Source organism: Benincasa hispida, chromosome 11 (genome assembly GCF_027475165.1).
Source record: "Benincasa hispida cultivar pf3 chromosome 11, pf3_genome.v1.1, whole genome shotgun sequence".
In the NCBI taxonomy this organism is placed as follows: Eukaryota; Viridiplantae; Streptophyta; class Magnoliopsida; order Cucurbitales; family Cucurbitaceae; genus Benincasa; species Benincasa hispida.
Window position 1 is genome coordinate 24,863,134 of NC_143488.1, and position 15,427 is coordinate 24,878,560.

Sequence of the window (15,427 nt, forward strand, 5' to 3'; positions counted from 1 at the left end):
AAAAAGTAGGATGAAAATAAGTTTAATTTTGTTTTTCTTTTTAAAAAAATCGAAATGATTACCACCCAACATCCATAAACATTAAATTAAGATTATGCGGCAAAATATTAAATTTATATTGTTTTCCTTATTATTATTATTATTATTTTTTTTTTTTTGGTGATTGGAAGGACTGTGACGTGGCAAATGGCCACCAAAAAAGAAAAAAAAAAAAAAAAAAAGGAAACAAAAGAACATTCAGTTTCAGATAAGGAGCTTTCTTCTACGGATGAGGTGCACCAAGGCCTCTCTGCAGCTACCAACATCCTTTCATGGCGTTCCCTTTATCTTCGGCCGTTCTCTCTCGCCGGTTTTCTCTCTCAGCTGCCCCTCACATTACGGAACACAAACTTCTTCATACTCATTGCATTATTCGATTTACCCACTCCGGTGGAAGCTCGACTCTCCCCAAACTCTCTTCCACCTCTGCTAATAACTCTTCACTGGTTGGTCCTGGTTTCACTCTAAAAGTCTTCAATTCCTCGTATGTTTCACAATGTGAGTTCAATTTTCCCGTTCAATTGCTTGCACACAAAGAATCTTCAAATTTCTCTTTTGTTTCGGTGAGTTTAGTTCCCAAACTTGGCGAGAAATGTCTATTCAGTGATTTTTACAGCATGTAGAATTTCTTCTAATGGAATGTTATCTTCTACTGAATGTGCCACCTTTATTGATATTTTGAAGTCGAACTTTGCTGTTGTGATTTGTGAGTAAGGTTATACTTGCAATCTTGATGACCATTTTTCCCTTGCTAGTCAGTTTCGTGTAATTATCATATACAAAGTATCCTGGTAAATAAAATGATGCTCACTAGGTTGGAATGGTTGATTGGTTAATGCATTTGGCTGTACTCCTTAGAGTAAGATACGAAAGATGTTTCTCGTTGTGCCTTTTGTGGCTGGAGGTTGAGCTCATTCCTAAGTGAAGCTAAATGAAATGAGAATTTTCTCTTGATAAATTCTCCATGTCTTGGAAATTATATGCATTTCTATTAGAGTGTTGATAGTGTATTAAATTTACCTTTTTCCATCCGTTTAAGTTTTTGGGTCGATTGGTGATTTAATATGGTATTATAGTAGGAGGTCCTGTGTTCAAACCCCTGCAATGTTTCGATTCCTCCCCAACTAATATTGATTTTCACTTGTTGGGTCTTCTACATATTTGAAGACCACAAGTGAACAGGAGCGTTAAAGTGTTGATATAATATTAAATTTACTTTCACCCATCAGCTTAAGCTTTTGGGTCAATCTGTGATTTATCATTTTCTTTGTTAATCACATATTGTCACTTTACTTGTGTGGTCTTGAATTTCTGAATGAAGTTTCAGTCGTGCAGGGACTAGAGGACCAGCATAACTTTCTCCAACAGTCATGCATTTCTTCACCTTTTGAACATGGAAAGAGGGAAATTAGGAAATTGATTGCTATGATCCTTATATGTATCCAAATTTCTACACCACTGCCCCTGCTGAATTGGGACTTTCAATCTATTCACCCTGCAATGGCAGTACTCTATTCGCCTGACACCAAGGTTCCAAGAACAGGAGAACTTGCATTAAGGAGAGCAATTCCTGCAAACACAAGCATGAAGGCAATACAGGTTGTTGCTGAGATTCTAGTATCCACATTTTTCTTGATGGTGATCATTAATTTTATCAGCCAGACTGTTTTTCCATCTAGGACTCTTTAGAAGAGATATCATATTTGCTAAGGATTCCGCAAAGAAAGCCTTATGGAACCATGGAGGGTAATGTGAAGAAAGCTCTCAAGGTAACAAATAACTGTGTTTCATTTATGTAGTACAGATGGTAAAACTTGAATCAGAAAATAATCGCTGGTAAAATATAGTGTTATTCTTTCCTTTTACTTTTTTTTTTTGTTTGTGTTTGCCTTCCTCGTTTAAATATATTTGGTAGTTGGGGCACTAACATATTATAAACTTCTAATTTGACTTATTTTTCTTCGCCTAATTTCAGCTGGCAGTTGATGAGAAGGACTTGATTTTGGGAAGTATACCATCAGAGTTGAAGGAAAAAGGTTTATCGTTATACACAACTCTAATTGAAGGCAAGGTACATAAAAGTATCGCTCCATTTTATTTGGAAATCTGCTGTACATCTCCTCTATTGTAATATTGATTGAAATTAAAGAAGAAGATTATGACAACTTGACAAGCCTTTGATCTAAGAAGTATGGTTGAAACATACAAGATACACATGATACTTAATAGACCTCAAAATGATGCTTTTTTCTTTCAAAACAAGAGAATAGATAATGAAACAGACATGTGTAGTTACACACAATATAAAATAAACATTTCATCAGTAATGTTTATTCATTCTTTTAAAGCAGCAATTGTTTCAACAATGCTCAATAAGTCATCACGCTGAATTTAACCTCTTGTCAGTATGAACGTGTTGTCGTGTTTAGTGCTTACCGAAGACAAAACTCTGCATAAAAGGAAGTGTCAATGCTTCATAAAATTTGATCCTACCGATTGTGACTTTTTTGCGTTGTCTCTATCATTAAATTTTTCTTAGGTCAGTTCTTAAAGTCTTATAATGACTTTGGTTTGATAAATATGTCCTTCAGCTAACTGTCCTGAAAAAACATTATGCTGCGGGGGTGACTTTATGGCTAGATAGTAGATAGGATAGTAAATAGGAATTGAACTTGATCGAGACCTAATATAAACTTCCTATCCCAATTTCACTTTATTTTTCATCTATGCATTTGTCCATTTTTCTCTTTCATGTAATCTACTTATGATTAGGTTTTGGTTAATTTTACTGGGCAGTTCAGAAACTAGATGAACAATTTAACATTTCTTTGGTTCTCAGGGTGGACTGCAAACTCTCCTCCAAAGCATTAGGGATAATGACCCAGATAAAGTGTCTGTAGGACTTGCATCATCACTTGATACTGTTGCAGAGTTGGAATTGTTGCAGGTTAGCATGTTAAACTACTTAAAGAACTATCCACAGCTTGACTTGGGAAAAATGTTGCTTTATACTTGATTGAGATGTTGGAGCTGTATTTCTCTTAATTTTTTCAATCCTGATTGGTTTAAGCCTAGAAACAATGTTATCTGCTTATGTTTTTTGCCTTTTACGTCATAATAGGGTTCATATCCTGACTTCCCTTAACATTTTTATCTCACAGGCCCCTGGATTGTCATTTTTATTGCCTCAGCAATACTTGAATTATCCAAGGTCAGTAATTATTCCCATCAATACTTGCTTTCCTGTTTGAATAGCTCTCTTGCACCCATATTTCCTTTCTTATCACTCAGACAGTCAAGGACTAAGGATTAGCTCGAAACACTTGACACAGACGTTAACCTCAAGATACCTTAAGTATTTTAGTTTAGAAATTAAACGACACATTTCCTTATTCAGTAAACGAAGGTGCATGTGATGTGGGACAAATAGAGAGGAGAAAGAGACAGAATATGGACGTTGTAGCTCAACTAATAGTCAAAATTCTACAAAATTAGGTTTTTCATCATAAGCCTTTATGTATCGATATCCATCCCTAAACCAAACTTTCTTAGATTCTGTGTCCCAATGGCAACACTCATATTGCTATAATCCTAAGACTTCTGCTATCCTAGTTAAGATATTGTTATTTGTAATGCATTTATCTTAGGTCGACTAATCTATACAAGTACTTGTCCAATAGCTTTCACATTAGGGTGTCTCCTTTTTTCAAGAATTATTACTTAAATTTTTATTATCGTCAAGAATGATATAAAGACTCATAGTTTGGAATGCAGAATGCTTTGTAGTACATTGATTTATTATTCAACTCCATATTCATATCTCTGACTTTTTTGTTATTTACCTCCATAATTAAAAGAAAAATAGTTGAGATTAGCTATTGGAATTATATGTGAGGCCCTCGATTGTCCAGACTCCAAACTTACCATAGGAGGGGGGTCAAAAGGGAATGGCAGTCACCTGAGTTAGTTATTCATCAGAGAAGGGTGCTTTGTAAGATTGGGGAATATCCTTTTTGGGCTGGCAAGTTTATATAGCATTTTATCTTTTGCTGTAGGGAATGTCTTTTACGTTTTCAGTGCAAAGTTATTTTGCTGTGGAGAGAACCAGCTCTCTCGAATAGCTGGGGGACACTGTTTTATTGCTCTATTATTTTCGTTGTTGAATGCATATTGTCAAATTTTGACTTGCTGTGGAACTATTTTCTGGTGGAGTCCTCTTGTTCTTAGTTGATTGCAGATTACGGTATTGGGATACCTAACACTATATTTGCCTTTTGGATAAATGGATTTATTCTAACATTACCTCAGATCAGTGAATTCTTAAACTTGAGATTATCCTTCATATGGCATATGCTACATAAACAATTTCAGTTTGATTTATTATCGAAATGTCTTGAGCGTTCTCCATGAGTTTGAGAGTCAAATATCAATGTCTCGTAGTGATTTCTAGGTTGACAGGGAGAGGAATTGTTGAATTTACCATTGAGAAAGGAGATGGTTCATCTTTTTCCCCACAAGCAGGCGGTGAATCTAGCAATACAGCCACGATTCAGGTTTGTTGAACCGTGATTAGTTTGGACATCCTTGGTGCTTTTCAGAAAAAGTTTATATTTAATTCACAAGACATGTTTTCTATTGTTAACTTGTGCTCGTTGGTCTTGACTTGTGATCATCGATATTTCACATAAAGACAGTTGCAGGATGAAGTGATACTGATATTATCATCCTCGTTTCCAGGTTGTTGTGGATGGATATTCAGCACCATTGACAGCAGGGAATTTTGCAAAACTGGTAAGGTCAGCCCCACTTAAGCTTAATTGAAGGGTGTCTTTACTCTGCTTTTAAATTTTCATTGATGAGTTGGGTACGAAGCTGAAATAAAGGAAACTTTACGGTTAGCTTCAAAAATACAGATTGTGCATGGAAATTCAATATATATTCCATGTTTTTGGCTGAATTTCAGGTAATTGATGGAGCTTATGATGGATCAAAACTCAGCACTACTAGTCAAGCTGTTCTTTCTGAAAATAGTCAGGATAAGAACAAAGGCTATAGCATTCCCTTGGAAATAAAGCCATCAGGACAATTCGAACCCTTATATCGAACAACCCTCAGTGTGCAGGTGTTTTCCTGTTCTCATCATATACTTAAAGTTTATGTGAGAAAGCTTTTCTATTCCGTGTTATCTTACATTATTTCTCCTACATGGAAGGATGGAGAATTGCCAGTTTTACCTCTATCTGTGTATGGAGCAGTTGCCATGGCACATAATGAAGATTCAGAGGAATACTCTTCACCATATCAATTCTTCTTCTATCTGTATGATAAAAGAAATGTAAGTTTGATACTTTATTATATATATATGTATTCAAGCAGTTTCTCATTGAAATTGATCATAAGTCTGATTTCTTGTGATGCAATTCATGTTGTAGTCTGGCTTGGGAGGACTATCCTTTGATGAAGGGCAATTTTCAGTCTTTGGGTAAATAATTTGACCTCTTAACCTTTTGTTCAGCTTTTGAAGTTTCATTAAACTATATATTTTCTTGTGACTGGTAGATATACAACCGTTGGAAGAGACATCCTTTCTCAGATAAAAACCGGAGACATAGTTCGATCTGCGAAACTCGTGGAAGGTCGTGATCGCCTGGTTCTACCAAATGAGAATTGATTCTCTTGTTATTACCAAATCCAGATCTAGCAATTGATTATGTACATTTCGTACTTGCTGTTCGTTTGTATTTGTTGGTAAAGTTTTGTTGTTCGTGGTATCTAACTTGTACCATTATGTAACTTGATGCTTTCATTCATATTTATTGGTCTCTTGATATACAATTGGTCTTGGTTGGACCTGTAGATGAAGCAAAAGTAGTTTCCTTTTTCTTTGACAAATAAAATGAAAGAAGTAGCGGAAAAAATGGCAAAGAAGTTATTTTAAAACCCCTCCCTCTTTTTTGCTTCGTGCTTACAATGTAGGGGCTGTTGGATATATAGTGATAGAAAATGAAACAATTTAATATTGAAATATAAAATTAGATTTAATTGTGTAGATTAAATTCATTATTTTGAAACTTTTAAATTGGATTAAACTTCAAATTAAAATGTTGTTTCATGTCCAAATTTAACATGTATGAAAGTTAAAATTTGTAGTTTCTTCAATTTGAATGCTATGTTTGATTTTTGCCAAGTAATAACTCAATTTGAGTTAAAATTGAAAAATGTTTCAATTTTTGTATTTATTTGATTTGATTTTATATTTTGTAGAGTTACTAAGTTGCTAGCCTATAAATAGCAACTTGGTTCTTCATTTGAAGCATCCCATTCCAAAGTGAAGAGTTCTTTTTTTTTTTTTTTTTTTTTTTAAAAAAAAAAAAAAAAAACTCAAATTGAAGATAACTTCAAGAGATGGCAACGGAAGATGATCTTCTATCTCACAATACTAAATTTTGCTCATATTTTGAAGGAAGATTGCCCAATTGCCCCACCAGATGTTGTAACTCCTGAAACGGAAGCTACAAAGCAAGCATGGATGCTTTTGGACTTCCTATGCCGTAATTATATACTTAGTGGTCTTGAGGACATTTTGTATAATGTCTATTGCAATACCTACAATATATCAAAACTATTGTGGGAAGCATTAGACAAGAAGTACAAGTTGGAAAATGATGATACTAAGAAATTATGTGAAAAAATTCTTTGATTATAAGATGATTGATACCAAGTTGGTAATCAATCAGATGGAAGAATTGCAAATTATCATCAATGATTTGCAAAGTGAAGGATTGGACATTGATGAGCCATTCTAAGTTCCTGCTGTGATTGAGAAGTTGCTTCATTCCTAAAAGAACTTCAAATGCTATCTCAAACACAAGTGAAATGAGTTATCCATGGAGAATCTCGTGATAGAACTCCTATAGAAGAGGATAACAAAAAAGGAGATAAAACTCCGCTAGAAGTTGAAGCCAAGGCTCATATTGCTGAAGCTTCAAAACATAAACTCAAGAACCAGAATTTCAAGAAGAAAAATGTGAATCATGGGTCAAGGAATAATGTTAATAAACCTCAAACCACGAGATTGATAATACGAACACTATGCCAATTGAGCTACGGTCTTATTGGCATTGCTATGTATATTTATTACATAGTAAAGATGAAACCTTTAATGTTTTTTGAACATACAAGACAGAAGTTGAAAATTAACTTGAGAAGAAAGTAACGATGCTCAGTGTAGGATTAGTATGGCAACCCTAGAGAGGAAGGGACGGTGGTGAATAAGGTTTAATTAAACTAATTAAAACTTTTTACTAATGTGAGCTCAATTAAACAAATTAACAAACTTTTTGCTAACAAGTAATTTAAACAATAAATTGATATAAATAATTTTATTTTGAATTAAACAAGAAATTAACCATCACAATTTAAAGCACAAATTTTAAACCTAATAAAAGGATTGGTAAATGATATATAAATTTAAGAACTACCAATCAAAATAAACATATATGAGAAATTAAATTTAAGAAAAAAATTGCAAATAATTTCAACCAATAAAATTTAAGAACAAATTAATTGCAAAGTTAAATAGTTGAGGGATAGAGTAATTGACACCAAGAATTTTATAGTGGTTCGGAATAATCGGCCTACATCCACTTTCCAAACTCCTCTTGGGTTGTGTCACTTAAACTTCTTATTCCACAGCTTAGAGTTGAACCGTCGCAACGTTCTTTTTTTGGGCGCAAGAACAAACTCGATAATTTCCACGGTTGAGGATCAAACCGTTACAACTTTTTTTCCGAGATTAAGAGCAACTCTTACAATGGATTTGAAATGAAGCACAATATGAGGAAAACTCTCTCAAAGAGTAGATTTACAAATTAAAATTCTCAATGAATCAATCCTCACAAATTAAAATATCTCTCGCAAGAAGAAGATGAAAAGAAGAAAATTGAAACTTGGAGAGAGAAACAATGGAAGTTTTTTATTTTTGGAGAGGATTGAAAATTATGAAAATTGTTTAAAACATTTGGAGAAGAATATAATTTTAAATAAAGAGGAAAAATTGTTGAAAACCAGATTTAATTTGGATCATTGGATTTTGGAAAAGAAAATTGAATGGAAGAGATTTTAACTGAAGTAGTCGTTAGACACAAACATACTATAATATAATAATATATATATATTTTAAAATTTTTTCTTTTAAAATCCAACAAAAAGTAAAAGTCCATCATGTGTCCAATTAGCAGTTAAACATAACATAAAATAATATTAAATTCATTTTCATTTTAAAATCAATCCAAAAATCAATCCACCATGTGTCATTCATCCCATATTCATCCCATGCTCCAAGTGGCACTTTCAATTGGTCCATTTTGATGAAAAAAATATGTCACGTCATCAGCCCATGATTTTTTTCGTTAAGCTTGTTTTGCCTATAATTCTTTTGACTTTGATTTAGGCGATTCAAATTGCATTTGAATCGTTATTTCGAGTTCTACGCAATAGATACTTCAAAATACTCAAAGTGTCAATAAATAGAAGTAGGTTTGTTATCATCAAAATATTAATTAATTAATTTGAGGTTAAGGGCAAGCCAACACTCAGATTAGATAGAGGTAGTGAATATGAATCATCATCACTTTATAAATTCTGTGAAGTTAATGGTATAATCCATCAAACTACAACACTTTATACACCACACAATTTGTGTGGGGAAGCTTTGATAACAAAATTTTTTATACTAAATAGAATTCCATATAAGAAGACTAATAAATCGCCTTACAAAGTGTGGAATGGAATGTTACCCTTAAATAAAATGGTAAAAAGGTGGGGATGTTTGGCAAAGGTACAAGTTCCTTTACCAAAAAGGATCAAACTTGGGTTTAAGACAATTGATTGTCATTATATGCAATACATAATGCTGCAATACATAATGCTGCTTATAGATTCATGGTGATTAAATCACAAATATTTGATATAAAAAATGGGTTCAAGCTTATCTTTGAGCCAGATAAATTTATTTTGACAAGGGGAAAGGGGAGGGGGTATGTATGTGGGAAAAGGCTATCTGAGTGATTAACATGTTCAAATTGAATGTACTGACACAAATGCCAAAGAATAATAATAATATTAACTCTTTTGCTTATGTTGTTGAGTTGTGTGATGTATGACATTCTAGATTAGGACATGTCAATTATCATTCTTTAAATAGAATGGTAAGCTTAAGACTATTGTCGAATTGTAACATTGATAATAGACACAAATGTGAAGTTTGTGTTGAATCAAAGTTTACTAGAAAGTCATTTTCATCTATAGAAAGAAGTAATGAGTTACTTGATTTGATCCACAGTGATGTATGTGACATGAAAAGTACTCCCCCATGAGGTGGTAAGAGATACTTTGTCACATTCATTGATGATTGTAGTAAATATTGCTATGTATATTTATTACATAGTAAAAATGAAACCTTTAATGTTTTTAAAACATATAAGGTAGAAGTTAAAAATCAACTTGAGAAAAAAGTAAAGGTGCTTAGATCAGATAGAGGTTGCGAATATGAATCATCATCATTTTATGAGTTATGTGAAGTTAATGGTATAATCCATCAAACTACAACACCTTATACACCACAACAAAATTGTGTAGCTGAAAGAAAGAATCGAACTTTAAAGGACATGGTTAATTGCATGTTAAATAGTTCAAGTTTACCTCATAATTTGTAGGAGGAAGCTTTGCTGACAACAAATTTTATATTTAATAAAATTCACATGAAAAGACTAATAAGTTGCCTTATGAAGTGTGGAATGGAAAGTTACTCTCATAAGAAATGCTAAAAGTTTGGGGATGTTTGGTAAAGACACAAGTTCCTTTACCAAAAATGACCAAACTTGGACCTGAGACAATTGATTGTGTCCTTATAGGATATGCAATGCATAGTGCTACTTATAGATTCATGGTAATTAAATCAGAAATATCTGATATTAATAATAATACCATAATGAAATCTATTGAAACTGAATTCTTTGAGGATATATTTTCTTTAAAGGAAGAAGAACACAAAATTATTGGTGCCAAAAGAATTAACGAGGTTAATTCTTCAAAGGTCAAGACGGTTATAATACTTAGTCTTAACCTAGAAGAAGCAAAAGAGCTAAGAAAGCTACTTCTTTTGGACCTAATTTCATATCTTTTATGATAGAAGGTGAGTCTTAGACTTTTCAAGAAGCTGTATCATGTTCTGATGCACATTATTGGAAGAAAGCTATCAATAGTGAGCTAGAATCCATTTTATAGAATAATACTTAGGTATTGATTGATTTACCTCCTAGAAGTAAACCAATTAGGAGTAAATCGATTTTTAAGAGAAAGCTAAAGGCTGACAGAACTATTGATAAGTATAAAGCTTGTTTGGTAGCTAAAAACTTTCACCAAAAAGAAGGGCTAGATTTTTTTTATACCTATTCTCCAGTGACAAGGATTGCATCTATAAAGATATTAATTGCAATAGCAGCTTTACAAAATTTGGAAATATATTAAATGGATACAAAAGCTGTATTTTTAGATGGAGATTTAGATAAAGAAATCTATATGGAACAACTTGAAGGGTTTGTTGTTAAAGAACTTGAAGACAAAGTTTGTAAACTTGTCAAGTCTCTTTATGGGTTGAAACAAGCACGCAACCAATGGCATGAAAAGTTTGATCACATTATGTTATCAAATGGATTTAAGATGAATGAGTGTGATAAATGTCTCTATGTTAGAACCATAGATCAAGAATGTGTCATTATATGCTTGTACGTGGATGATAGGTTAATAATCGGCATGACTAGAAGTGTCATTGATTCCACAAAAAAGATATTGAAATCTAACTTTGATATGAAAGACTTGGTCTTGCTGATGTTATCCTTGAAATTTGAATAATAAGAAATCCAAGTGGATACATACTTTCTCAATATCACCATTTAGAGAAAGTGTTGAGAAAAATTTGATCATTTTAAGAGTAAGTCCGTTGTTATTCCATTTGATCCAAATTATAAGTTGAAGCAAAACAATGTTGAAGGTGTATCTTCTCTAGAATATTATAGAGTTATTGGTAGCTTAATGTATGTAATGAATTGCACAAGACCTGATATTGCCTATTCAGTAGGAAAGTTAGCAAGATATACCAACAATCATGGGCATGATCATTGGAATACTTTAGTTAGAGTTCTAAGGTACTTGAAGTACACTTTAGACTGTGGAGTTCACTATACGAGGTATCCACATGTATTGGAATGATTTAGTGATGCTAATATGATTTCTGATAGCATGGAGGCTAAATCAACCAGTGAGTATATTTTTACTTTGGGTAGAGCAGCTGTATCATGGAAATCTTCAAAACAAACATGTATAGCACGTTCTACTATGAAATCAAAGTTTATAGCTCTTGACAAAGCAGGAGAAGAAGCTGAATAGCTTCAAAGTTTTCTTGAAAATATTCCATTGTGGCCAAAGTCTATAAGTGCAATATGCATTTATTGTGACAATTTAGCGACTTCTATGAGAACTAAGAATAATGTCTATAATGGCAAGTCATGACATATTAGACGCAAACATAATTTGATAAGGTAATTGCTCTCTAAGGGAATAATTTTCATTGATTATGTGAAGTCAAAAGAGAATATTGCAGATCCTTTAATGAAAGGATTGTCAAGAGAACAAGTCACATATACATCGAAAAAAATGGGGGTAAAACTTCCAAACTAGATTGAAACTTCAAATTAAAATGACGTTTCATGTATAAATTTAACATGTATGAAAGTTAAATTTGTAGTTTCTTCAATTTGAATGAGTTATGTTTGAATTTTGTCAAGTAACAACTCAATTGAGTTAAAATTGACAAATGTTTCAATTTTTGTGTTTATTTGATTTTATTTTGAATTTTTTAGAGTTACTAAGTTGCTAGCCTATGAATAGAAAATTGGCTCTTCATTTGAAGCATCCTATTCTAAAGTGAAGAGTTCTCTCCTTTCTTTCTTTCTTCTCTCATTTCTTTCTTTCTTTCTTTTGTTCTTGAGTTGAGTTGAGTTGAGTTGAGGGAAAGTATCTAAAGGCTCTGTTAAATCCGAGTAGTTTGAGGTTACAGTTTTACCGGAGTTAGTTGTTGTATCACGCTAAGGCAATCATTGTAGTCTGCTTGTAGCCCGTGCAGAGTGAATAATTATCTTCAGGACAATGCTTATCAGAAGGTGCCACGACTACAGTTTGAGTCTCCAAAGGTTTTGAGGATCTTTCAAGTTTTTGGTTATTTTCATATCTAAACCTTATTACATCGTATGACTTTTGAGTTTGAATATTATACATTGAGTGTATTGTTTCTAGTAATTGAGGTGTAATCAATTTGCTAGTGTATTCAGTTCTATATATATCATTTTCCCCAACAGGGGCTACTTGGAAGTATGTTTTAAAAGTTGTAATTTTATCCCTGATTTTTTCAAAACTATCATCGTATGAGAAATCTTGTAGAATTTTGAATAGGAATCGAAACTTGAAGTATATATGACCTAAAACAACATCCCAATATCGATATTTGACATCTTAGGGTGTGTTTGATTTAACTTTCCAAGTGATTAATTTTGAAGAAAAAATCATTTTGAAAAAAGTTGGAGTGTTTTTTATTTGCTCAAACTATCTTTTGAAAAAAATGAATTTATGAAATAAGTTAGTTTGAGAGAAACACGTGAAATCAACTTTTTTAGCAAAATGATTTTTGAGTGTTACAATCTCTCCCTAATTTGTATAATGCAAAAAATTACCAAAATATTCTCACTAGCATATACCTCATTTGCACCATAGTTGCTCTGGCTAACACCACCCGTAACCAGCTCCAATGACTACCACTAGTGACCAACTCTAGTGACCACCTCCAACAACCAACTTTATTGACCAACTACATCAATTATCTCCAATGAGCAATGTTCGCACGAGATTTCAAGAGAAATTTATTGCATGGAACTTGAACTTTTTATTTGTATTAATTTGTGGAAAGTGAGTACAGTCTCTAATACATAATATTTTGATGCTTTCAAAATAAACTATAGTCTTTAAGCTAGTTGATCTTTTTGAATGATCAGTCTTTGGGCTTGTTGATCTTCTTGAATGATCGACCTTTGGGTTTATTGATCTTCTTGAATGATCGACCTTTGGGCTTGTTGATCTTCTTGGATGATCGGCCTTTGGGCTTGATGATCTTCTTGGATGAACGGTCTTTGGGCTTGTTGATCTTCTTGGATGATCGACATTTGGACTTGATGATCTTCTTGGAGGATTAATGTTCACATGAGGCTTTCGAAGAAACTTTTTTCGTGGTGTCGATTTGATGCGATGTGGTTCAATCTCTAGTACTTGATCCTCTGATTCTTTCTCGGTTGAATGCGTACGCTTGATGTATAGAAGCAGAGTGTGTGGATGTTCTTAAGCTTGGAGTCTTGGAAGAATGATTGTATCTTCAAAGGATTTCAGTCTTCAAGCGTGGTCAAAATGCTTGTATCTTCAAAGGACTTTAGTCTTCAGAATGCTTGTATCTCCAAAGGACTTCAGTCTTCAAACGTGGTCAGCTTCAGGAGTCAAGGAGTCTTTTGATTGTAGAGATTTCCCTCTAAGCTCTTTAGAAGGTAGAATTGTTGACCCCGGAGGAAAGTTTATCTATTTATAGAGTGCTCAGGTGGGCTTCATGGGCTTAGGCTTTGGTCCATGGACCTGACCCCCTAGGCCCAACTAATTGGATTTGGGTCTTATTTGACATTTGGGTCAAATTAAACATATTTTTGGGCTCAGTTGGACTTTTAACCCAAATAATAATATCAAATTGGGTCAAATTAATCTTATCTGATTCAATGGTCATGATAAAACCATATGCCGTCATCAAAATTTGTCTTCAACTTCAATCTGGGACACGTGTCACCTCCTAATTGGTCACAAATTTGATAATTTAAAATTTCGTCATTAATTTAATGAATGATGTGGCAATAATTTGTGATTGGTCCGAAATTTCTCGTTCAACAAATGACTCCTTTCGAGATTTATACACATATATGGGTGGATGAATCTCGAAAAATATAAAGTTGGAATCAAAATCAAAATATATCTGTTTTTGAATTTGACCTCAATTGATGTGTCAGTCAAACTATGAATTTAGTACCTAAGTTTAACTCAAATTTAGGATAAGTTTTGGAATATGGCCAAATTTTAATTTGAGATTTTACACCAATTTGATTTGGATTTGAGATAAATTTTGGAATATGCCCGAATTTTAATAAAAGATCAATTTAGATTTCTTTTCTTATCCACAATTTATTTTGATTGAAGATAAAAACTCAAGTTTGGACAATTTGAATTTGGAATATGGCCAAATTTTAATTTGGGATGAATTTTAGATCTTTCGACCATTGATTTGGAAATAGGGCTAGTTGCATAAATAGAATTCAAACCCAAAATAATAGAATATATAGTACAAGGATAAAATAATTGCATATATAGATCAAAAAATGGTAAAAGACTAAAAAATTCATGCCTAGCCATAATTTTGTTTGCTTCTTCCCAGTTTTCTCAAATTAAAAGCTACCACTGATAGTTGTTATCAGCTGCTATCGCTGATAGCTTCTATCAAATGCTATCGATGATAGTTGCTATCAACGATAGTTTTCAATTTGAGAAAAATTAATACAATCTTGAAATATTAGCTTTTAATTTGCTATCAATTATCAGTAGGTATCATTGATTCACTTTCATCAATTGGAATCAACGTTGAAATATTACTACTTAAGACTATCAGTGGCTATCAATGATAGATTTATAAATAGTGATTAACTTTGAAAGAAGCAACTTTGATTACCATAATATTTATCACTAATAATCTTTTATCATGGCTATCACTGATAGCAGCTATCAGACGTTATCACTGATAGATTTTCGTCAATTCGAATCAACCTTGAAATATTAACACTTAAGGCTATCAATGATAGACTTCTATAACTAGTTATCACATTTGAAAGAAACTCGATATATATAGATATCACCTAAGTTTTATCACCGATATCACTAACATCACTCATATTGTGGTTATCAGTGATAGCTTCTTTCACTGATAACATCATTGATAAGATGCTATCAATGATCTTATTGATATCATGCTATCAGTGATAGTTCTCTATCACCGATAACGTGCTATCAGTGGTAGCTTCTATCACCGGTAACGTGCTATTGGGTAGCTTTTATCATCGATAACATATTATTATTATTAGCTTCTATCACTAGTAACATGCTATCAGTAGTAGCTTTTATCAATCATAGCCACTAAACACCTTTTTGCCCCTTTCTTGTCATTCCCAAACATTTATAAGTCCCTTTCTTTTCG

The 15,427-nt window shown here is 32.9% G+C and overlaps 1 protein-coding gene across 4 annotated transcripts; it reads left to right on the forward strand.

Moving 5' to 3' along the window:
- Positions 1-221: 221 nt before the first annotated feature.
- LOC120089751 (Cyclophilin-like peptidyl-prolyl cis-trans isomerase family protein) lies at positions 222-5,957 on the forward strand. 4 transcript variants are annotated; one of them, XM_039047133.2, is made up of 12 exons: positions 222-485; positions 1,375-1,638; positions 1,719-1,808; positions 2,015-2,110; positions 2,879-2,986; positions 3,201-3,250; positions 4,490-4,592; positions 4,777-4,830; positions 5,003-5,161; positions 5,252-5,374; positions 5,472-5,521; positions 5,599-5,957. In XM_039047133.2, exons 1-12 carry the CDS (start codon positions 312-314, stop codon positions 5,708-5,710), a joined length of 1,383 nt encoding a protein of 460 aa, XP_038903061.1. In that variant the 5' UTR covers positions 222-311; the 3' UTR covers positions 5,711-5,957. The 4 variants fall into 4 exon arrangements, with proteins under 4 accessions (XP_038903061.1, XP_038903062.1, XP_038903060.1 ...); XM_039047134.2 differs by having other exon boundaries at positions 228-537; XM_039047132.2 differs by having other exon boundaries at positions 241-537; positions 1,367-1,638.
- Positions 5,958-15,427: the final 9,470 nt, after the last annotated feature.

Excerpts from the sequence above, each read along its gene's own strand:
- LOC120089751 (XM_039047131.2), top strand. The coding sequence starts at position 312 with ATGGCGTTCCCTTTATCTTCGGCCGTTCTCTCTCGCCGGTTTTCTCTC. Across the intron at positions 3,251-4,489 it reads CAATACTTGAATTATCCAAG|GTTGACAGGGAGAGGAATTG; the intron begins GTCAGTAATTAT and ends AGTGATTTCTAG. Across the intron at positions 4,593-4,776 it reads GCAATACAGCCACGATTCAG|GTTGTTGTGGATGGATATTC; the intron begins GTTTGTTGAACC and ends CCTCGTTTCCAG.